General features: G+C 44.6%; 2 protein-coding genes across 5 annotated transcripts in view; both read right to left on the bottom strand.

The window, feature by feature from the left end:
• The window catches only part of LOC134871300 (dynein axonemal heavy chain 9-like), a 266,267-nt gene that overhangs the window by 192,563 nt on the left and 49,823 nt on the right, over positions 1-23,881 (bottom strand). The window contains exons 29-32 of the mRNA XM_063894016.1: positions 11,162-11,314; positions 10,622-10,747; positions 3,589-3,828; positions 3,252-3,412 (exon numbers count right to left, since the gene is read on the bottom strand). Of these exons, the coding sequence (XP_063750086.1) occupies positions 3,252-3,412; positions 3,589-3,828; positions 10,622-10,747; positions 11,162-11,314 (680 nt within the window). The remainder of the gene's footprint in view (positions 1-3,251; positions 3,413-3,588; positions 3,829-10,621; positions 10,748-11,161; positions 11,315-23,881) is intronic.
• LOC134871294 (52 kDa repressor of the inhibitor of the protein kinase-like) lies at positions 17,977-22,019 on the bottom strand. 4 transcript variants are annotated; one of them, XR_010166661.1, is made up of 3 exons: positions 18,773-22,019; positions 18,311-18,422; positions 17,984-18,168 (listed from the first exon to the last, which is right to left on the bottom strand). XR_010166661.1 is itself a non-coding variant. In XM_063894009.1 (2 exons), the coding sequence occupies exon 1, from the start codon at positions 20,780-20,782 to the stop codon at positions 18,806-18,808; it is 1,977 nt and encodes a 658-aa protein (XP_063750079.1). In that variant the 5' UTR covers positions 20,783-22,019; the 3' UTR covers positions 17,977-18,422; positions 18,773-18,805. The 4 variants fall into 4 exon arrangements, 1 of the variants encoding a protein (XP_063750079.1); XR_010166662.1 differs by having other exon boundaries at positions 17,977-18,422; positions 21,771-22,019; XM_063894009.1 differs by having other exon boundaries at positions 17,977-18,422.

Raw genomic sequence — 23,881 nt, 5'->3', positions numbered from 1 at the left:
CATCAGGGCCGGACTTGCCATCTGGCATACCGGGCACTTTACCGGTGGGTTGACGTACCTTTTGGGCTGGCACAACTTCATATTATTTTTATTTTTATTCTGACGGCTGTAGGTGTCCTAGGTACTGTATGTTGGTAGCTGTGTGAGCACTGACAGTTCCGGTCAGGAGCCGCTACTGGGTTTTTGTTGTATGGTGATGGTTGTATACCGGTCTGGGCCAAAATGCCAGGGCCAATTTTCTCTCCCAATCCAGGCCTGGGTTAACATTACAGAACATTATACTCCCCCCCCAACAACAAAAAATATCATTCTATGGACAACAGTACACTAAAGTAATGAAACTTGACTATTTTCTTAGCACCCCCACTTATTGGTTTAGCCCCACCTTTGCACCAGTAGAGAAAGCATCCTGGCGCCCTGCCTGAATGTCACGCTAACAGCTAGCGACTAGCGGAGCCGGTTGCTTATGCTAAGATAAAAAACAGGAACATTGGAAGTTTTAATTATTTAGGTTTCGCTTGTTGTGTAATGTTTACTGACTGTGAGATGTATATAGTGTTTATGCATATCGTCGCTGTCCGATGAAACTCACGTACATCCAAAACGGTTACTTTTCAGGAAATGAAAAAAACACCCTAATTTCAAAGCAGTTAAACGTAGCGTTGTCATACTTGGTACGTCATCTTTAATTATAATCGTAATATTGCCAGTGTGAAGGTATAGTTCACATTTTACCAAAATCTAGTTTAAATGGATATACGTGCATATTTTACAGTAACGGTGGTCGATACGCGTTCTTCCGATCATGAATGGGCAAGTCGCGTTTCATACTGACAGATGAATAGGCTACGCTAAGTTTATTAAATAGCCTACGTCCAACCTAAGGCTATTTAATAAACTGAGCATAGCCTATTTATCTTGTCAGTATGAAAATCAGTGAACTGATTCATTGTCCCTTCATAATTATGTCTCCTGCTAACTATGGGATAATGAATCAGTACGCTAACAAGCTAGACAGAGGTTGTAACGAGACCTACCGTGCCAAAAAAACGAATTACGTTACATAGTATATGTCTCATCTGGTTTAAGTATGTTTCTGTAGTGTGTTTTCAGTGATCATGGAAAAGGCGATAACGCAGTGGATTTGACTGTGGAGCTAGCTAGTAGAAATATATGTTGTAAATTAAATTTGGATTGTATTTTCTGAACACTTACCTGAACATGCTGTTGCCTGAAGCTGGAATGAGCATGGTTTGGAGTTCTTTTGTTGTGGAGTATTTCCCATGATGAGTGCAACACAAAGCTAATGTTTCCTGCCTCTTTGTGTTCTGATTACAGAGAGTTTGAGTTTGCTCCAGCCCAGGTTCCCCTAGGCCTGAGGCCAGCAAATTGTACCTTGTACAGTGTTTCCCCTAGGTTTATTACTTTGGGGGGGGGCTGCCTGGGCTTGATGAGGGCGGTCCATGCGGGAAATAAATAGTAAATATTTATTTGAAAATAAATATGGATAAATATATACAGTGAAGGAAATAAGTATTAGATCCTGCCGATTTTGTAAGTTTGCCCACTTACAAAGAAATTAAAAGTCTCTACTTTTTATGGTAGGTTTATTTTAACAGTGAGAGACAGAATATCAAAAAGAAAATCCAGAAATGTACATTAAAAAAGATATAAATTGATTTGCGTTTAATTGGGGGAAATATATATTTGACCCCCTTGCAACCAAAAAGGATTCTGGCTCCAACGTACCGGTTAAATAAGTCCTCCCCCTTTAAGAAAGTACTCCTGATGTCAACTCGTTACCTGGATAAAAGACACCTGTCCACAGTCAATAAATCAGATTACAACCTCTCCACCGAGGGCAAGACCAGAAACAGGTCTTGTGATCATGGTGGAACTGTCTAATCAGGGACCAGATTGTAGACCAACATATGACTGGGATAGAAACTAACAAAGTCGACAGGGGATCAAATACTTATTTCCTTCACTGTATATACTACAATTACCATAAAAAAAACTGTGCAAATGTATTTAGTATCCTGTCAATTTGAACATGTTTCAACAAGTGGGAGGTCCGGGGTTCTGCTGCTCCCCTGGGAAGATTTTGTTTTAAATGTTGGACTTTATGCGTCAATGTGGTAATCAGAGGCAAATGTAGGGACTAGATCTATGGACACATCTCTCAACAACCATATGAAAAATATATGTATATATTTCAATAATTTAAAAAATCATTAGAATTTGGCCTCACCAATAACATACCACTAATCACTGCCCTTTTAAACTGTATTTTATTTTACTGTTCTATAGTAGACATTGGAATGATTTCATACTTGTTTTATTTATTCTGGGTTTTTTATATAAGTATAATTATAATATAAAGGTGTGCCCCTGACCAAGCCATTTGAGAGCCACTGAGATAACTTCGCCTAACAGTAACTATCTAAACCCTCAGAGAGTCCTTTACCTCACTGAGCTGTTGTTATCGCAGCTTCTCTCTCTGAGCGGAGAGGACTCTCCTCCACCTTGTTATAACAAAAAGTTTCTCATATCCGTTAGCGCAGCTAGCACCAGATGCTAAAAATAACAATCCCTGTAACCGGTGTGCTCTCTCAGGCTGTGTGTATGCGTTTAAAAAAAATATATTTTTGCATGAGTTTCCTAACCTTGGGTTTGACGTCTTTCCATTTATAATTAATGTGTTGGATTTTTGTTTTACTTTTTGCACTTTGTAGTTTCTCCTCTCCTCTGCTCTAGTCTCTGACTGTGATTGTGTGCGCATGTGTGTGTGTATGTGTGTGTGTGTGTGTGTGTGTGTGTGTGTGTGTGTGGGGAGTGGAAACCCACCCCCGCCATTCGGGAAAAAAAGCAGCAGTGAGAATGTGAATGTGCAAAGCAACGCAGTGGACCCTGAAACCTGTCCACAAATTGGATTAATAACATAATTGTTTAGTTTAATAAATAAAACAGCACCTGTTCAATTTGAAAAGTCACCGTAAATAGATTACTTCAGTCGTGATTTGGCACTTCATATAGGGGGGCAGCGCCCCTCCGAGACAATGTTAGGGGAAACACTGTTGTAAATGAATTGTGATGCTAAATCGGCTAACCTTATCAATATCATGTATGACGTGAAAATGTATAGCTTGGTGAAGAATCAGCAAGCTAACAGTTGTTTAAACAGCTTCCCCTCCCAGTCAGTCCAGCAATCATATTCTTTAGACTACTGAGTCTGAAAGGAAGCTTCATACCTGTCTGTAAGAGGAGTGATGACTAATCGGGGGGTGTTGCCAAGGTATTCATAAGAGTAGAGGAACTGTGCATCACAGATGTTGGAAAAACAATGTTTGTCTTTCTCATCCCAACGGTGTCTCAGCTGGGAGAGCCATACGAAGGCCTGGGAGTTCTCCACCTTTAAAAAACAAGAGGCAGATGGAGCTTTAAATAAAGCCAGAAATATCACAGCTTTCCCACCCTCTAATTATGCTAATGACATGCGTCGTTGAATATTGTAAGTGCATTACTCACTGGTTATAGCCTCTGAAAATACAGCCTGTACAATGATGCATACAGTTCAGAATGATCTACCTTGTGAGCGATCATCTTGGCCACCACGTCCCTGGCGTGGACGTCGATGGTGCAGATTGTCATGACCTTCTGCCGATCGCCCAGCGTAAGCTGCCCAATCAGCATGGAAATGAGGTTGTTGAGCTGGGTAACTTGCTTCCTGTGGAACTCCTTCATGGCATTGTCGTAGCCCTCCTCCAAGCGGACAAAGGCCATGCCCACATCAGACGTCCACCAGATCTGAGTGCACGTCAGTGCTACCTAATACAGGGGACACAAAATCAATGATGGAACACAAACACAGCTGATGACTGATTGCTGTGTTGAAGGTCCAAATCCCAAAATGCTGGAACCCAACCACTCTTTGTTTTGTTCAATGGTGTTGGCTGCATTCCCCTCAGTGTGTCCGCTCTACCCCCACCCCACCCCTCTGTCTGTATGTATTATGTTGTGTTTGTCTTGTACTTTCACTTCTTTAGTTGTTCCATTGATATGTATTCCAATTTATTATTTTTATGTTCATTTATTATAATATTAATATAAAGAACATGCTAAGGCAATATTTTCCAGGGTGAGTTGGCCTTAGTTACTGCTTTATAATCGGGATCAAATCCCGACTCAGGAGCACACTGCATCCAGAGCTGCTGATTTTTAAACCAGACTGAATCTGTCCTCACAATGATTCATAACGCAGTGATTAACCTACAGCCAATAAAAAAGAAGCTGAATTTTTTACAGAATACCATTTGTCCTGATCAGATGTGTAATGTCTGCTTTCAGTGGGCTGACAGAATCAGTGATGTCAGGCAAAGGGTTTCGCCCTGCAGAGCATCAAATGAATACGTTTAGAAAAAGATAAGCAATTCACATTATGGAGAAATGTAACTTTATCACAGACACACAACAATAATTATCTTGCTCTTTCTTACTGTTTAAAATACCTACCAGCGAATGTCTGTATGCTGTGTTTGTGAAGCATTACAGAAAGTGACTGTAACGTCTGCGAGACACAGAGACATGATGATTGTGCTAATCGTTCAGCTGTTGGATAAACTCAGTGAGATCTCTCTACCTATAGGAGCACAGTATAGCAGTATGCATCATCCAATTATTCAATATGTGTCTGTAGTATATTAGTGTTCCATCCATCCATCTTCTCCCGCTTATCTGTCGGGGTCGCGGATGTAACAGCCCAAGCAGAGAGCCCCAAACGTTTCTTTCCCTGGCCATATCAACCAGATCTGACTGGGGGATTCCAAGGTGCTACCAGGCCAGTGAAGACATATAATCCCTCCACCTGGTCCCAGGTCTACCCCTCGGTCTCTTCCCACCTGGACGTGCCCGGAACACCTCCCTAGGGAGGCACCCAGGTGGCATCCTTACTAGGTGTCCGAACCATCTCAACTGGCTCCTTTCCGGTAGACAAAGAGCATCGCCTTCTGTCTCTGCTCTCTTTCGTCACAACGGTGCGGTAAAGTGACTGTAGTACCGCTCCCGCTCCATTCCCTCACTCAAGAACAAGACCCCGACATACTTAAACTCCTTCACTTGGGGCAAGGCCTCATTCCCTCCCTGGAGTGGACAGTCCATCAGTTTCCTGCTGAAAACCATGGCCTCAGATTTGGAGGCACTGATCCTCATCCCAGCCGCTTCACACTCGGCAGCGAACCGATCCAGTGAGTGCTGAAGGTCACAGACAAAATGAAGCCATTAGGACCACATCATCTGCAAAAAGCAGATGTGCAATCCTTAGCCCACTGAATTGCAGACCCCCTCCCCCACGACTACGCCTCAAAATCCTCTCCATGAATATCACAAACAGGATTGGTGACCAAGCACAGCCCTGGCGGAGGCCAACCCTCACTGGAAATCGGTCTGATGTGCTATCGAGGACCTGGACACAGCTCTCGCTTTGGGAGTACAGAGATCGGATGGCCCTAAGTAGAAACCCCCAAACCCCATACTCCCACAGCAACCTCCCGCAGTATCTCCCTGGGAACCCGGTCATACGCCTTCTCAAAGTCCACCAAGCACATGTAGACCGGATGAGCATACTCCCAGGCCCCCTCCAGGATCCTTGCGAGAGTGAAAAGCTGGTCCGTCGTTCCACGACCAGGACGAAATCCGCATTGTTTCTCCTCAATCTGAGGTTCGACAATCGACCGGACCCTCCTTTCCAGCACATTAGAGTAAACTTTCCCGGGGAGGATGAGTAATGTGATGCCTCTGTAATTGGCACACACCCTCTTGATCCCTCTTTTTAAAAAGGGGAACCACCACCCCGGTCCACCACTCCTTCGGTACTGTTTCCGACTTCCACGCAATGTCGATGAGACGTGTCAACCATGACAGTCCCCCGACACCCAGAGCCTTCAGCATTTCTGGGCGGATCTCATCCACCCCCGGGGCTTTGCCACTGTGGAGTTGTTTAACTACCTCAGTGACTTCCCCCCGTGAGATTGGAGTTGATCCCCCTTCTTACTCAAGCTCCGCCTATAGCGTAGAGGGCGGAGTTATCGGGTTCAGGAGTTCCTCAAAGTGTTCCTTCCACCGCCCTAACACACTATCAGTTGAGGTCAACAGTGTCCCATCTTTACTGTACACAGCTTGGATGGTTCCCTGCTTCCCCCTCCTGAGGCGTCGGACAGTTTTCCAGAACAACTTTGGTGACGACCGAAAGTCCTTCTCCATGGCTTCTCTGAGCTTCTCCCACACCCGCTGCTTTGCCTCGGTCACGGGTGAGGCTGCTGCCCTTCGGCCTGTCGATACCTTGCAACTTTGTCAGAAGTACCCAGGGATAACATATCCCGGAAGGCCTCCTTCTTCAGTGGGATGGCTTCCCTGACCACCGGTGTCCACCAGGAGGTTTGAGGGTTACCTCCCCTTGAGGCACCTAAGACCTTGAGATCACAGCTCCCCGCCGCAGCTTCGACAATAGAGGCTTTGAACACCGCCCACTCTGGGTCAATGTCCCCAGCCTCAACAGGGATGCCTGAAAAGCTCCGCCAGAGGTGTGAGTTAAAGGCCTCCTGGACTTGGGATTCCTCCAGACGTTCCCAGTTCACCCGCACTACACGTTTGGGCTTACCAGGTCTGTCCAGAGGCTTCCGCTGCAACTTGACCCAACTCACCACCAGATGGTGATCAGTTGACAACTCTGCTTCTCTCTTCACCTGAGTATCCAAAACATGCGGCCTCAGGTCCGATGATACGATAACAAAATCGATCATGGACCTTCTGCCTAGGGTGCTCTGGTACCACGTACACTTATGAGCATCCTTATGTTCGAACATGATGTTTGTTATGGCCAATCCGTGACGAGCACAGAAGTCCAGGAACAAACCACCACTCCGGTTCAGATCAGGGGGCCGTTCCTCCCAATCACGCCCCTCAAAGTGTCTCCATCATTGCCCATGTGTGCATTGAAGTCTCCCAGACTAAGGAGTCCCCTTCAGGAGCCCCATACAGGACTCTTTTCAGGGTCTCCAAGAAGACTGAATACTCTGAACTGCTGTTTGGTGCATAAGCACACACAACAGTCAGAGTTTTCCCCCCCATGACCCGCAGGCGTAGGGAGGCAAACGTCTAGTCTACTGGGGTAAACTCCAACAAAGCGGCACTCAACCGGGGGCTTGTGAGTATCCCCACACCCGCTTGGCGCCTCACACCTTGGGCAACTCCGGAGAAGAATAGAGTCCAACCCCTATCAAGAAGTAAGGTTCCAGAGCCGACGCTGTGCGTAGAGGTGAGCCCCACCAGATCCAACTGGTAACGCTCCACCTCCCGCACAAGCTCTGGCTCCTTCCCCCCCAGAGAGGTGACGTTCCACGTCCCCAAAGCCAGCTTCTGCCGCCTGGGTCTGGTCCGTCGAGACCCTCTGCTTTCACTGCCACCCTTCTGGCTGCGCACCCGACCCCATCACTGTTTCCGGTGGGTGGTGGGCCCACGGGACGGAGAATCGGAGGTGTTGCCCACGCTGCTTTTTCGGGCTGTGTGCGTCTGGGCTCCGTGGCAAGCCCGGCCACCAGACGGTCGCCCACGAGTCCTCCTTCCTGGCCTGGCTCCAGAAGGGGACCACGGGCTTCCTCCGGGCTGGGTATCCTAGCTTTCATGTTTGTTTTTCATTAGGTCTTTTGAACCAATCTGAGTCTGGCCCCTTACCTGAGACCAATTTGCCATGGGAGACCCTACCAGGAAAACAAGTTTCCAGACAATACAGCCCCCTGGTTCATCGAGGCACACAAAATTCTCCAGCACGATAAGGTGCTGGTTCTTGGAAAGGTGTTTCATGTATCCATTGGTTCATTATATTGTAATGTAATGTAGTGTATTATTTTGATTCTCTAGTGATACAGTGGGGCAAAAAAGTATTTAGTCAGCCACCAATTGTGCAAGTTCTCCCATTTAAAAAGATGAGAAAGGCCTGTCATTTTTATCATAGGTATACCTCAACTATGAGAGACAGAATGAGAAAAATAAATCCAGGAAATCACATTGTAGGATTTTTAAGGAATTAATTGGTAAATTCCTCGGTAAAATAAGTATTTGGTCACCTACAAACAAGCAAGATTTCTGGCTCTCACAGACCTGTAACTTCTTCTTTAAGAGGCTCCTCTGTCCTCCACTCGTTACCTGTATTAATGGCACCTTTTTGAACTCGTTATCAGTATAAAAGACACCTGTCCACAACCTCAAACAGTCATACTCCAAACTCCACTATGGCCAAGACCAAAGAGCTGTCAAATGAGACCAGAGACAAAATTGTAGACCTGCACCAGGCTGGGAAAACTGAATCTGCAATAGGTAAGCAGCTTGGTGTGAAGAAATCAACTGTGGGAGCAATTATTAGAAAATGGAAGACATACAAGACCACTGCTAATCTCCCTCGATCTGGGGCTCCACGCAAGATCTCACCCCGTGGGGTCAAAATGATCACAAGAACGGTGAGCAAAGATCCCAGAACCACACGGGGGGACTTAGTGAATGACCTGCAGAGAGCTGGGACCAAAGTAACAGAGGCTACCATCAGTAACACACTACGCCGCCAGGGACTTAAATCCTGCAGTTCCAGACGTGTCCCCCTGCTTAAGCCAGTACATGTCCAGGCCCGTCTGAAGTTTGCTAGAGGGCATTTGGATGATCCAGAACAGGATTGGGAGAATGTCATATGGTCAGATGAAACCAAAATAGAACTTTTTGGTAAAAACTCAACTCATCGTGTTTGGAGGAGAAAGAATGCAGAGTTGCATCCAAAGAACACCATACCTACTGTGAAGCATGGGGGTGGAAACATCATGCTTTGGGGCTGTTTTTCTGCAAAGGGACCAGGACGACTGATCCATGTAAAGGAAAGAATGAATGGGGCCATGTATCGTGAGATTTTGAGTGAAAACCTCCTTCCATCAGCAAGGGCACTGAAGATGAAGCGTGGCTGGGTCTTTCAGCATGACAATGATCCCAAACACACCGCCAGGGCAACGAAGGAGTGGCTTCGTAAGAAGCATTTCAAGGTCCTGGAGTGGCCTAGCCAGTCTCCAGATCTCAACCCCATAGAAAATCTTTGGAGGGAGTTGAAAGTCCGTGTTGCCCAGCGACAGCCCCAAAACATCACTGCTTTAGAGGAGATCTGCATGGAGGAATGGGCCAAAATACCAGCAACAGTGTATGAAAACCTGGTGAAGACTTACAGAAAACGTTTGACCTCTGTCATTGCCAACAAAGGGTATATAACAAAGTATTGAGATGAACTTTTGTTATTGACCAAATACTTATTTTCCACAATAATTTGAAAATAAATTCTTTAAAAATCCTACAATGTGATTTTCTGGATTTTTTCCCCCATTCTGTCTCTCATAGTTGAGGTATACCTATGATGAAAATTACAGGCCTCTCTCATCTTTTTAAATGGGAGAACTTGCACAATTGGTGGCTGACTAAATACTTTTTTGCCCCACTGTATAAAGTGTAACATTTGTATATACTTGCTGCTAATGTTAATTGTTATTTGTATTATATATACTTGCCACTAATGTTCTTTTTTTTATACATTTGTATCTTATTGTATCTTTTGTGAATATATCCAAAGTACTACAAACACACTTCGAACCGGACCATCAATGAAGAGTTGGATAAAAAAACTTTCAGGTAGTGTTGTTCTAGAAAGACTGACATACAGTACATCACTAAGGGCAAGTGGAAGGACTTCGTTGAGCTCTGGGAAGGGTATATAAACATTATGAGGGATGGGAATGTGGACTGCATCTGAAAGGATATTTGTGAAATTCAATGATTTTATTTATTTTTATATGTATGCTATTTAGTCCTCATGTGAGTTATGGAAGTGTGTATGTAAGTGTGAATTACATTTGTGTTTGTTCTTTCAATTTGTTGTTCCAACATAAGAAAATGCCAGTAAACATATTGTGAAAACAAATCTTTTAAATTTGTGTCATGCTTGACAACACTGCTGCTGTGACAAAATTATTTCCCAATTCAAGATAAATAAACGGTCTGGTCTGGTCTGGTCGTCTGTCTGTCTGTCTGTCTGTCTGTAGTTGGAGTAGAAGTAGTAGTTGTATATATAACTGTAATAGTAGTTGTTTTATTAGTAGTTATATTAGCAGTAGTTGTATTAGTAGTAGTAGTGTGAATGTGTGTGTGTGTGTGTGTGTGTGTGTGTGTGTGTGTGTGTGTGTGTGTGTGTGTGTGTGTGTGTGTGTGTGTGTGTGTGTGTGTGTGTGTGTGTGTGTGTGTGTGTTTGTGTGTGTGTGTGTGTGTGTGTGTGTGTCGGGTGGGGGGACTTTCATCCAGAAAAAATATGAAAAAGCTTATCCTGAGCTTCTTGTTTGGAGACAGTACATCTATAGGGCTTTTATTTTGAAGGCGTGTGTGGTTGGGGGGATGAGAGTGGGAGAGAAATAAATCTCTCCTATTGCCTGCCTGCCTGCCTGCCTGCCTGCCTGCCTGCCTGCCTGCCTGCCTGCCTGCCTGCCTGCCTGCCTGCCTGCCTGCCTGCCTGCCTGTCTGCCTGTCAGTCAGTCAGTCATCTATCTACCTGAGCTGGATAGTCAAACAGCCACTGCTCCCTGGGTTTGTCCTCGGAGGCCGTCACTGCGTTGCTCAGCTCGTGTCGCACCGTGGAGCGCATGCTGTCCAGAACCCGGTTCAGCCACAGCTCCACCTACACAGAAACCAAAGACCGGCCATTAACACAGCGCAGCCACATGAGCTCCCAGGGCTCTTTTCAGGGCACCTTAATGAGCTCATTAATAAGCATTATAGTGGAAACAAAGTCAGGCAAATACTATGGGATGTAATGGAAATAGATTTCTGGGCTTCGATATGCAAAGCCCCAGGGGCAACAGCAGACTCAATTCCATGTCCCTCCTTTAATATGGGCTGTGATATCTATATTTGATATTTTCATCCATAACAGAAAATGGAGGTAAGGGAAATTCCTCGTCTATCTACGGAGAGTGCCATGGTCCGCAGGAAGTCTAATAAAGATATTCAATGAATGCAGCATTTCGCTTATCACACAGAAGTTATGGACCATGATTTTACAGACATGAATAAGTGATTGGGCGGTGTGTACCTGTCCGCTGCAGTCACAGGGCTGACTGAAGGAGACGTACTCTCCCTCCCTGCTGTACATGCCCACAGCAGTCTTTGCAGGGCTCTCCTCTTCATCTGCATCAAATCGCATCTTAGCCATGTTGTCAAACAGCTTTGACAGATGCTTCTCCACCTGAGCACACACAGGCACATTTAGTTGGCTCTATGTACAATAAGCTCCTGTCTTACTCTGTACATCTTGTAATTAGCATTTTCATCGCTTGTTTTGTTTTGTGTTGGTTTCAAATGTTTTTAATGCGCCATAGATCTATTTGATAAAGCGTCTGTATGATTGAATGGACATTCTTTATTCTGTGATTCTGTGGATCGTATTCCTTCAACTGTTTGCATGTGATGTAAATGGTGCTGTCATCCGCGGGAGGACACAGTACACCAGAGATATGCTGCTGCAACTGAACACAGCAAGTTTGCCTCCCGCTATACCACGTTACAGTTACCAGACATTATTCTGAGGAATTCTAAAGGAACCAGTGGTACAACGGGGCACCAGAGGAGGAAGCGGAGTAAATGCGGCGGTGTAAGATTACGCCTAAGGAAGCAGCGGCTCCCTCCGATTCCTCTGCCCTCGATGATCATGGGGAACGTTCAGTCCCTGAGAAACAAGGTGGACGAGCTTCAGGTTAATGTTCGTTTCCAGAAGAATTTCAGGGACTGCTGTGTTTTGGCCTTCACTGAGACAAGGCTCACTGACTGTAACCAGGACAACGACCTGTTTATTGACGGTTTTGGAGCTCCTTTTCGTCTGGATCGAAAGGCGGAAGTGAAAGGGAAAACTCAAGGGGGCGGAGCATGTTTGTACGTAAACAAACAATAGTGTAGCTCTGAGACTGTCAGAGAAAGCATTTGCACCCCAGATATTGAACCTTTTCATTATGTCCCTTCTACCTGCCCTGTGAGTTTCCCCAACTTTTTATAACAATAGTGTACATTTATCCGGGCAAATGCCACTTCTGCCTCCAGCACTATCTTTGACTTGGTGCAAAAACTGCAGTCAATCTCACCTGATGCCCCAAACTTTATAATTGGTGATTTTAACCATGTGACCCTTAAAAAAACACTTACTAACTTTTTTCAATATGTCTCCTGTCCAACCAGGCGGGATAAAACATTAGACCTGTGTTATGGGTCAGTAAAGGAAGCCTATAAGTCAGTCCCATTACCCCCACTGGACTCTGCTGATCATAACGAAGGTTACGTATTGTAATCCTAGTTCAAGGGGGGTCAAACTCAAATACACAGTGGGCCAACATTTAAAACCTGGACAAAGTCGCGGGCCAACATTGATGTTTATAAAAAAAAAAAAACACATCAATGGCATTCATTTCTTAAATACAATTGAAATAAAAATAGTATGCCTCTATTTTTATTTGCAGCCTTTTGATAAATGTCGACAGTAAAAAAAATTCCCACAGGCTAATAATAACTTAAAAAAATAAACCACAAAAAAATGTATAGAAAGATGTGCCCTATACAGAGACATTTGCATACTAATATTAAAAAAACAGCATGTAAACAACAAACATTAAAAGTCAGAACTTTGTAAATTAAAAGGCACCGCTGGTGTCACTGCTGAGCAAGGCCCACAAAAACAACAGAATTCCCAGTAGTGATGTCAAGTGATGTGGTAGTGATGTCAAGAGCGCTCTCTTTGTGTGCAAGTGTTGAGAGGGAGGGCGTGTGTGTAACATAGATGTGTGTGTGTGTCTGCTTAAGTAAGCTCACTGTGAAATCTATTTATATGAGAGGTAGATGATCTTCCACTCACACATAAAATAAAATAACAATAATAAACCAATTAACAAATAATAATGTCCTTCAATGAACGTGCAATCATTCAAGCCCATGCCTTGGAGGAGCAAGAAAATGTGCATAAAGAAAACGTTAATTATAGATCAGTTTGCAACACACTGATCTACTCTGATGTGTCCAAGCCAGATACCTGGTATCTCTTCTTGGATGCTAGTTCATCAAAGTCTGAGCTCAGGCTCTGACCTAAGGAAATCCTCAGGATCGAGCGAAGGTGTTCATCAGTCAGACGAGATGTTTTGGTCAGCTTCATCGAGGAAAATAGTTCCTCACATATATATGTGCTGCCGAACACGGAGAGCATCTGAGCAGCTTGTGTACGGAGCTGAGGCATTGTGTCAAGGATGAAATGTGGAAACTGTGCAGCGCCCACAGCATCATACTTTGACTTCAGCGTGTCACTACACTGGAGTTCAATCAGCTCCATTTGGAGGTTAGTTGGTGCGTTTTCCCCGTCAACTGCAAACGGATTACTGAGCAGTTCAAACCTACATTTCTGGACATCAAAGTCGGCAAATCGCCGGGTAAACTCAGCGTCGAGTACGCTGAGTTTTTCAGCAAACTGTGCACATGGGAACACGGCGGTAGAGATCATGGTTTGGCAGCGGGGAAAATGGCCCAGGTTTCCCTGCAGCATGCGATTCTCCCACAGGCACAATTTAGTTTTAAAAGCCCTAACTGCAGCGTACATGTCTGTGATGATACGCCCCCGCCCCTGAAGCTGCAAGTTCAGCGCATCGAGATGACTCGTGATGTCACACAGAAAGGCCAGCTCACACAGAAACTTTTGCTCCCGGAGCTCTGCTGTGTCTTTCCCTTTGCTTTCCAGAAAATGATATATTTCCTCACGCAGCTTGAAACATCTGTTCAGTACTTTTCCTCGGCTTAACCATCTCACCTCTGTGTGATATGGCACGTCTGCGTATTCCGAACCACACTCCTCCAGAAATGACTTGAACTGGCGGTGATTCAGGCCTTTGGCTCTTATAAAATTAACTACTCGTGTTACTGTGGTCATAACATGTTCCGTCTTTAGGGCTTTGCCACACAGCGATTCTTGATGTATGATGCAGTGATAAACAGTTAGTTCACCTGCACAGTTCTCCTCCCCCATCTTCTCCCGAACCCTGCCCACCAGTCCACTTTTTCGACCGCACATCGCTGGCGTACCATCCGCAGTGGCGGACCTACCATTAAGGCGGAGTAGGCGATTGCCTTGGCTCTCCTGGTTCAGGAGGCCTCCAACCAGCCACGGCCACAGGCCAGTAGCTCCCACACCACTACCATTGTAAATTATAATAGCATTTTAAAGAAATAAATAACAGCAACAAAAAAAAAAAAAATCGAAAAAATATCAGAAAAACAAATGTACAAAAACTAATATCCCCCCTCCTTCTGACCACGAAAGTGATGCTGCTGAATTAGCACGAGAGATGGGTCATTCGCGAACAAATCAGTTCGAACGAACAACTCTTTGAAACGAACGAACTGACCTGATTCGTGGATTCACTTTCCTCTTGTTCGTTCGTTCTTTCTCCAATCGTATGCTGTTGTCTGTTGAGTCTGGGAAGCCCTCGTTGAATTTTAACCAATGAGAGACAGGAATGCTTCTCGTTTATTCCTCTCTAGTCGTTCTCGTTCAGTCAGTCAGTCAGTAGCGCTAGCCTTGTAGGCTAAATGGGGCCTTCTCCTTGGCGAACTAACCGACACAAAATGAATCCCGGGAAAATAATCATGAAATCCATCTCTAATTAGCACTAGCACTAGTGCTGGATGATGACCCGGCACTGTGGCCAACAGATGTCAGTGACAGTGAGCGATAGTGAGGAAAGGGCCTGTGCAAATACAAATAGACTTCGCCAAAAATTTAGACGGTCGGAGGTTTACTAGTAGTAACTACTGCATTGTAATGAAGACTGGATAAAAGATAAACAGGTCCTTGCTGGTTTACAGCAAGGCAAAGGTCTCTCTCTCTCTCTCTCTCTCTGATAGACACATGTGTCTTCTGAAAATAAATCGTTGGTATTTTGACATACACTGGTGTTATATATCTGAAACTTTATTCTCTCATTCGGTTCACCCTGACTTAACTTTCTGTAAGGTTGTATACTGATAGGTGCCTTTGAGGTGGCCCCTCCTGTTTTTTTTGCGTTAAAAAACGGATGAAGAGGGCCCCTGGCTATGTTCGCCTTAAGCCCCCAAAACTGCTAGGTCCGCCACTGACCATCCGTCGGTAATCCCACGAGTTTATCCAACAGCAGCTTCATTTCAGTTACACATTTGTAAACCTCATCAAAGATTTCCTGTCCTGTGGTTGTGCCATGCATTGATTTTAATCCCAAAAGTTCCTCCGTAACACACAGATTTGAGTCCACTCCACGGATGAAGACTGACAGCTGAGCAGTATCAGATGTGTCGCTGCTCTCATCCACAGCAAGGCAGAATGCAACGAAATCTTTTCCCTTTTCCCCTCAGCTGGTCATATAGATTGGTGGCAAGATCACATGTGCGATCAGCTACTGTGTTTCTGCTCAGGCTCACATTTAAAATTGCTTGCTTTTTCTCTGGGCACACGAGATCACAAACTTTCATAATGCACTTTTTCACAAACTCTCCCTCATTAAAGGGCCGGGCTGATTTTGCGATCTCTGCTGCCACAATAAAACTAGCCTTTACAGCAGCCTCACTTTGTGATGTGGTTTTTTTTTAACATAGACTGTTGTGAAACCAAACTTCTTTTCATCTCCTCTACTTTCTGGCGTTTTTGAGTCATGTCCAGCTCCTTGTACTTGTCGTGGTGTTTCGTTTCATAGTGTCGTCTAATATTGTACTAGTTTATAGCCACGTTGGTTCCACATACAAAATAAACAGGTCTGTCTTTTATATATGTTAAACAGATATTCTGCCTCCCACCTGCCCAGAAACATCCTGTTTTCTGCCTTTCTTTTCGGCATTTTTGGGAGGGGTTCTGGCGCGGTGCCAGTAGTGGCATGAGGACGCTGTCACTACTGTCAACAGAGGAGAGGGTTTTTAAATGCGGATCCTGTTTTGATTGACGTGCAAAAACACCAGCAGAGTATTCTGGGATTTGTAGTATCAGCGATACATGCGCTGTATAATACCGGCGGGGCAGCTCTAGTAATAATTTGGTATTTGGTCTCGCGGGCCAAATATAATTACACTACGGACCAAAACACATTGCACACCATCTTTCTCGGGTTGGGACCTGGGAAAAAACAAGTGTATTACGTTAAACAAAAAGGGGGGTCAGATACTCTCACTGACCCACACTCCTCCCCCTTTTCACCAGTCCTGTGTCGCCCCCGTAAGGTTTCAAGGTTTTATTGGTCATATGCACAGCATATACAACGTATACGTTGGAAATGAAAATCTTATATCCCATGCTCCTCCAACAACTCAACATACTTGAAAGTATTTAAATACACTGTACAGTAATTTAAATACTTTACACCAGCGATACTCAACCCGCGGCTCGCGAGCCGCATGCGGCTCCTTTAAGACTAGTTGCGGCTCTTTTAAGTCCCAGTTAAAAAAAATAAAATCTCAAAAAATCTTTAAAAAACGAAAAACAAAAACATTGTCAGCAGAATTCATCAACATTTCATTATCACTCACAAGTCACGTGTATTAAGCCGCCCCTCCCCCCTCCCTCTGAACAACCAATCACAAATGATTTCAGGTTTCCCGCTCTGATTGCAGGTGCGCGAGATAAATGCTCCGTCACACTGGGAAAACTAGCATACAGCACTACGCAAAAATGGCAAACGAATATAGGAAAAGAAAATATGAAGAGGAATATCGAACATTTAAAGAGGACTGGGAACTCGAGTTTTTCTTCGTCTCCACCGGTTCGGGAAAATGCATCTGCCTGCTTTGTGACGACGTCATTTCACAATTTAAAAGGTCCAATTTGCAGCGCCATCACGACACAAAACACCCGAAGTTCAGCACCGACTTTCCGAAAGGTGGAGAGCTGAGGGCGGAAAAGCTGGCGAGACTCAAACAGAACCGAACTGCTCAAAAAACGTATTCCACACTAATACGAGTGAAAGAGCGACAGAGGCATCCTACAAAATCACACATGAACTGATGAAACAGATGAAGCCATATACTGATGGAGAAATGGTGAAGGATTGCATACTGCTGGCTTGTTCAACGTTGTTTCCTGAGAAAAAAGACCTGGAACGAGAGGCAAAAAAAATTCACTGTCGGATTCTACTGTAGCTAGGAGGGCATCAAACATTTCAGAGAACATTGCACATACTCCTAAGGACAAACTGTCATCCGCTGAGTTTGTCAGCCTTGCAATGGACGAAAGCTTGGATATCAATGACACGCCACAATTACTCATCTTTATCCGAGCCATCAACAGTAAGTTTGACATTACAGAAGAACTGCTTGACATGGTTTCACTGGAAAATGGAACAACGGGCATTGAAATAAAAAACGCTGTGCTGGAAACATTAGAAAAGTTGAACATTGGACCAGAAAAAAATCACAGCATTCACAACAGATGGCGCACCGGCAATGCTTGGTAAGAGGAACGGAGCCGTGGCTTTGTTGAAAGAAACGCTGAAAAACGGCGGGGTTGCTGCTGAGGGTATTTTCTCATACCATTGTATTGTGCATCAACAAGCCTTGTTTGCTAAGTTCAAATGTCTGAATGAAGTGATGGCAAATGTAATCGAAGTGGTTAATTATATCAGGGCCCGTGCAAGAAACCACCTACATTTTAAACTGCTGTGTGAGGAGTTTAACACTCACTATGGAGATTTGGTGTTACACACCGAGATCACATGGCTGTCTAAAGGACGTATGCTTGCACATTTCATGGACCTGCTTGAACCCCTGAAATCCTTCATTTTCGGCCAAGGGGAGACTTCCCGATTTTCCTTTTTGGATGATGAAGAGTGGGTGCTGTCTGTTGCGTTCCTGTGTGACATTACAGGCCCGTAGCCAGCATTGTGGTGGGGGGGGATCTTTTCCCCCCGAAAGTGGACTTCATTTGGCTCCCTACTCCAATGCCCCCTAAATACACCAGCACACTTCAAATCTTTTAATTTAGACATATTTTATTCATCGTCAAGTTTGTTGTGAGTCTGTTGTTGCTGTCCTTCATTTTTTGTCTGTTGCTCCCCACTGTTAACATAAATGGACATGAATTGCTTCAATTGAGCTATCTCTATAGTCATTAAAACTTTAACAAGAATGAAGAATTTGATATAAATGTAAGTGTTACTCAAACTTCCTACATCTGTGATTGTCTGTCTCTGTTGCTCACCTCAGTTGTCTGTTGCTTTCTTCCATTGCCTGTCTGTTGCTGCCCTCCATTGTCTGTCTCTGTTGTTGTTCTGTCTGTCTGTTGTTGCTGTCCTTTATTGTCTATCTCTCCACTGTTGACATAAATAGATAAGAATTACTTCATGAAGTACACTATCGGTATGGTCATTAAAACTTAAACATGAATTAATAATGATATAAATTGAAGTGTTCCAGAAAAGAGCTTTCAAACAGCATCAAAACCATCTCTTTGTAATTTAAATTGACATAATCAAGGTTGAATGTGTAGTGCCCTACCCTCTTACTTAAAACATTCTTAGTCCATTTCTCCCTTATATTAGTGCCAGATTCATGCAAATGCAGTTCTGGGGTTCTACCTTACCACTAAGAAGGCACACAAAGTTTGATTAAAATCTGTGTCGGTTGGGCCCCAAAGTGTCTGATTTCACGTGAAATGACCCACCCCCCATGTCTCCCTCTTCTTCTTCTATGGCTTCTATTGCATCAGAACGCTCATCAGCTCCAATCGTCTTGGGTGCATTTTTGAGTATAGATCGACAGCTTCATCCAGATCCAGAGCCATGTCGTAGTGGGTATGGATGAGAGCCAAGGATGACATGCGGTCCTCTCCCATGCTGCTCCGCATGAATGTGTTGAGTCTCCGGAGAACACTGGCAGACCTCTCACATTCGCAGGAGGTCACTGGCAAGGTGCATGCAATTTTCAGGAGTTTGAAGATGTTCGGATACATCATCTCATCACACTCTTTGATAGCTGAGGCACATGAGCTTGGTCTTTGGTGTAATGCTTTGACCTGCCACTTCAACTTCCACCGTTTCAGCTCCTGGTCAATGACCTCTGGTGATGGCAAGTCATCTTGGTACAGAGCGACTGCTTCAGAGATGTCCACCGTTACATCTGAGTTGCACTGGACAGATGGAATTAGGCCCATGAGCCTTGATGCGACAAAGGCACTGTAGAAGTGACTGTAGGCATCATGCCGTGCTGCCCATCTTGTGCGGCTGAGGTCAATCAGGGGCTTCCGCTTTCCGGTAGAATGTGCCTCCTTATCTACAACCTCCTTGAGAAGGTGTTCCCTCTTCGGGCTGCAGGTGAAGAACATGACGATGTACTTCATCTTATCAATCATGTTGCGCACAACTGGAAGAGCACAAGAGCGTGCAATGACAAGGTTCAAGCAATGCCCATTGCAGTGCATATAAACTGCCTTAGGCGCATCCTTTTTTATCAAAGCTTGAACGCCAACATTTTCGCTGCTCATATTGCTGGCGCCATCGTACCCCTGGCCTCGACAGTCAGCAATCTCTATGCTTAGATGACTCAGCACATCTTTGATCGCGCTTGCAATGTGGCGACCTGTGATCCGTGGCAAAGTACAAATCTCAAGCAACTCCTCTCTGATATTTAAGTCTTTGTCCACGAAGCGAACACACATTGGCATCAGCTCTTCATTATGGGATGTGACCTCATCAGCTAGGACTGTGTACATCTGAGCATGCCTGACCTCTTCCACGATCTTGGCCTGAATCATGTGCTTCCCTATTACATCAATCATTTCATTTTGGCTTTGAGGTGATAGATATGTGGCATTTTTTAGCTTTGGTTTCTCCAAATGCTGCTTCAGCTTTTCATCGTGATTTGAAAGCAGTTTCAATAGGGCCAAGAAATTCCCAGGATTGCCACTACAATGCTGCTGCTCAGCTGATCCTCTCAGTGCAATGCATTGACGGCCACAGTAGAGAACAGCCTCTGCAACGCACTTGAGAATGTGCCTGTTCTCTTTGATGTTGGTCTCCTTTGCACTGTCCATACGGACTGATATCCGGGTATTGGGGTTTTCATGTGACTGTCGAAACAGTTTTGCTCTTTCAAATGCCACTAAATGGTTTGCTTTCGATTGGTGGCTTCCAATTATCTTCGTTTTCTTATGCCATTTACTGAAGGGCGCATTTATCAGTGAAGTTGACTGTTTCCTCTCTGTGGCATTGAGAAAGAGAGCACAGCATATGCAGAAAGCGCCATCGAGTTTCATGCTGTAAACCAGCCACCATCCATGCTCCTCAAACCAATCATACCTGAATGCCCTGTTGCACCCACCAATAAATGTAGTTGGGAAAATGAAATGTTTCGAAGGTCTGACGTGGTTTTTCACCAAATTGTACTTTTGGCCATCAGACATCTGACACACAGCCTGTGCTATTTCCTCAATAGATTTGGTTGCATCTATGAAGAAGCCAAGGTCACTGTCAAGTACAGAGCTCGGCTGGGCTACCTCACATTCTGCTGCCTGTCTCACTCTCACATCCTCAGCCACTTCAGGAGCTGCTGCATCTCTCTGCTCTTCCACTGCACTGTTACCTGGCAAGGCTGTTTCATTGCTGCTACTACTAGCTGCTGGTAGCTCACCCTCCACATGCTGACTCACTAAATAAATACAGCAAAAGAAAGACATTTAAGTCAATTTTAGAGTATTTCAAACCAGACATAATAATAATTTTATTCTCTGAATTATTTTATTTTCTATTGTGCACATAGAATTGTGAGGGTTTGGGTAATTTCATCAAGCAGATATATTGCATTTGTCATAAAACGGTTTTAACAAAAAGCACACACAACAAACGTCTGACAACAAACATCTGCACCTGAAACACAAACATCAGGTGCAGGGAAACTACACTGATTGACTCACATACACCCTATCCATGTTTAACCCCCTTTTTTTTTTACACCTCTATACTGTATTTTATTTACTATGGCCTTAGGAGCAACAGGCATGGTGACAGTAAAATACAGCCTAGCTGGAGCAACAGGCATGGTGACAGTAAAATACAGCCTAGCTTGATCATCAGCATTGCAAAGTGAGTTACTGAATGTTATTGTCACTTACATTTCTTAAAAATCAACTAATGGGCATAAAATAATTTGGCTTTAGTGTGGGGGGAACCCCTCATAAAATCCGTTTCACTTTCAGGAAAAGGTGGAGAGGCACCAATAGAGACCGAGGTCGAAACTGCACATAATAAGTTCTGTCATAGACATCTGAAGCCGCGAGCACAAAATGGTAACACTCTGCGTCAAGACAGTAGACTCAGGAGACAGACACTAGTCTAAAACAGACGGGGGGAACTGTCAGCTATGTGGCACTTGCAGAGCACAAGCATAACGAGATGGAGGGGGGGAGACATTGAAGCACCGAAGTCACGTTAACACGCCAAGCAATACACTTTTAACAATCCCGAAAATAGTTACTGTTACGTTCGCTATGTTTCCTACAAAATTGACAGTGGTATTTTCTGTGTTCGGCGAGGGATGGGGCTAGCATATAGCCTAATGGAGCTAGGCAACCACTGACAAGTAGCCTAGGTCAGTGAGTGTTCAGATGCAGCTAGGTCTAGCAGCTAAGTAGTAAAGAAATAGAAGCCCTGCACTCAGCAGCTTACCGATTTTGGTCCTTTTCTGGAATAAGTCACCAATGTTTTGGGACAATGTTGCCGCCGACTTCTTTCGTTTACGTTCCTTGTCTTCTTTTTTACCCATTTTCGCTATTCTTCTGATTCTTCTTTGTTCCTATGTAATAGGCGATTAGGCTAGCTACCAACAGAAATGGGGGCATTACCGCCACCGACTGGATTGGTGTAAAACAGTCTGAACAAAATGTGTAAACAGAAATATTAACCATTTTTCTTACTCGTCACTTCTGTGAGTCTACTTTTCTTTTTTATTAGTCTGGATTTTGATATTGTAAATTTAGATTTGAATCATGTATATTCACCGGAGATGAACAATTCATTCATTGAATAGCCCACATATCTTGAGGGGCGTGTCTGTGTATGGGGGGAGGGGGGGGGGGGTCGAGTGCGGGAGGGGGATCGAACGAACCCTTCGATCCCCCCTGGCTACGGGCCTGCATTACGCAGCACTTGAACGAACTTAATCTCAAGATGCAGGGAAGAAACAAGACCGTGTATGAGCTCTACACGGCTGTCAGAGTATTCTCTGACAAACTGGATGTACTTGAACGAAGTGTCCGTGGTTCTGATTACCGTTTCTTCCCCACCGTGCAGAAAGTGATGGCGATGCATGCAGACGCTCTCCTGCCCTGTCAATCACAATGCTGTGACGTGCTAACTGAGCTCAAGCAAAACTACACATCAAGATTCCACGACTTCAAGGACCATAGCAATATTTTTTTACTTGTGAAAAACCCATTCCTGATTGAGGTCAATGAAATGAAGCAAATAAGCGACCAGCTCGGACTTGTGCAGCTTCAAATGGAGTTTGTGGAGTTAAAGAGCTCAGATGAACTTCAGCTTCAGTTTCGGATTACAGATGTCGTGGACTTTTGGAAACTGGTGGGGCATCTACCAAATATCTCCAGACTGGCAAGACGCATCATCTCAATGTTTCCGTCCACATACCGGTGTGAAGCAGCATTCTCTGCGCTCTCAAAAATAAAATGTCGCAACCGAAACAGATTGAGTCTGCAGCACACAACAGAGGCCCTTCGGATCGCCGTTTCCAGCGCAGAGCCCGACTTCAAATCACTTGTGCGGCAGAAGGAGTGTCAGAAATCACATTGAGTGTGAAGTAAGTACAACATTACTCTTCTGACAACCCCTGCTGTCTATAATCTGCTGTTATATGGACTGTGATGATCAGTAAACATGCTGTCTGTTATCTGTTGTTATGAGCAGTGATGATCAGCAATGTGTGTTTTGTGGTTGCAGTGAAAATAATAAATCACAGTTATTGCACTGTACATTATGCTTTTCATTCCTTAGTAACATATTACTATGATCCATATTCTCAAATGCATAATGCTTTCAGGGAGGAAAGGAGCGTTTTTGGATTGTGGCTCTTGCAAAAATATTTTTTCGTCAATGTGGCTCCTGATTAGGACAAGGTTGAGTACCACTGCTTTACACTGTTGAATGAGGAGGTATGGACTGATGCATATATTACGTATAAACAGATGTATATGGCAGATGTGTATAACATATAGATATGTGTACTATAAACAGATGTGAGTAGACATTCACAGAGCTCAGGAGTTCAGCAGTCTTATAGCCTGTGGTATAAAACTGTCTCTGAGTCTGGTGGTCTTGGTCCGGATGCTGCGGTACCGTCAGACAGAACAGATTGTTGCTGGGGTGATGGGGGTCCTTTATTATCCTACCGGCCTTCTTCCTACACCGCTGGGTGTAGAGGTCCTCCATGGATGGCAGCTCCGTCCTGGTGATGTGCTGAGCAGTTTTCACCACCCTCTGTAGAGTCTTACGGTTGAGGGCGGTGCAACTGCCATACCAGGCGGTGATGCAGCCAGTCAGGATACTCTCGATGGTGCACCTGTAGAAGTTGCAGAGTATCCTGGAGTCCATGTTGAACTTCCGCAGCCTGCGGAGGAAGAAGAGCCGCTGTCGAGCCGTCTTGGATATGACCCTGGTGTGATGTGTCCATGTCAGGTCCTCACTGATGTTTACCCCGAGGAACCTGAAGCTGCTGACTCTCTCCACAGGAGTCCCGTCGATGGTGATGGGTGTGTGCCTCTTTC

The sequence above is a fragment of the Eleginops maclovinus genome, chromosome 10 (genome assembly GCF_036324505.1).
Source record: "Eleginops maclovinus isolate JMC-PN-2008 ecotype Puerto Natales chromosome 10, JC_Emac_rtc_rv5, whole genome shotgun sequence".
Classification (NCBI taxonomy): Eukaryota; Metazoa; Chordata; class Actinopteri; order Perciformes; family Eleginopidae; genus Eleginops; species Eleginops maclovinus.
The sequence above is the reverse complement of the archived record's forward strand: the minus strand, read 5'-3'. Positions and strand labels throughout refer to the sequence as shown.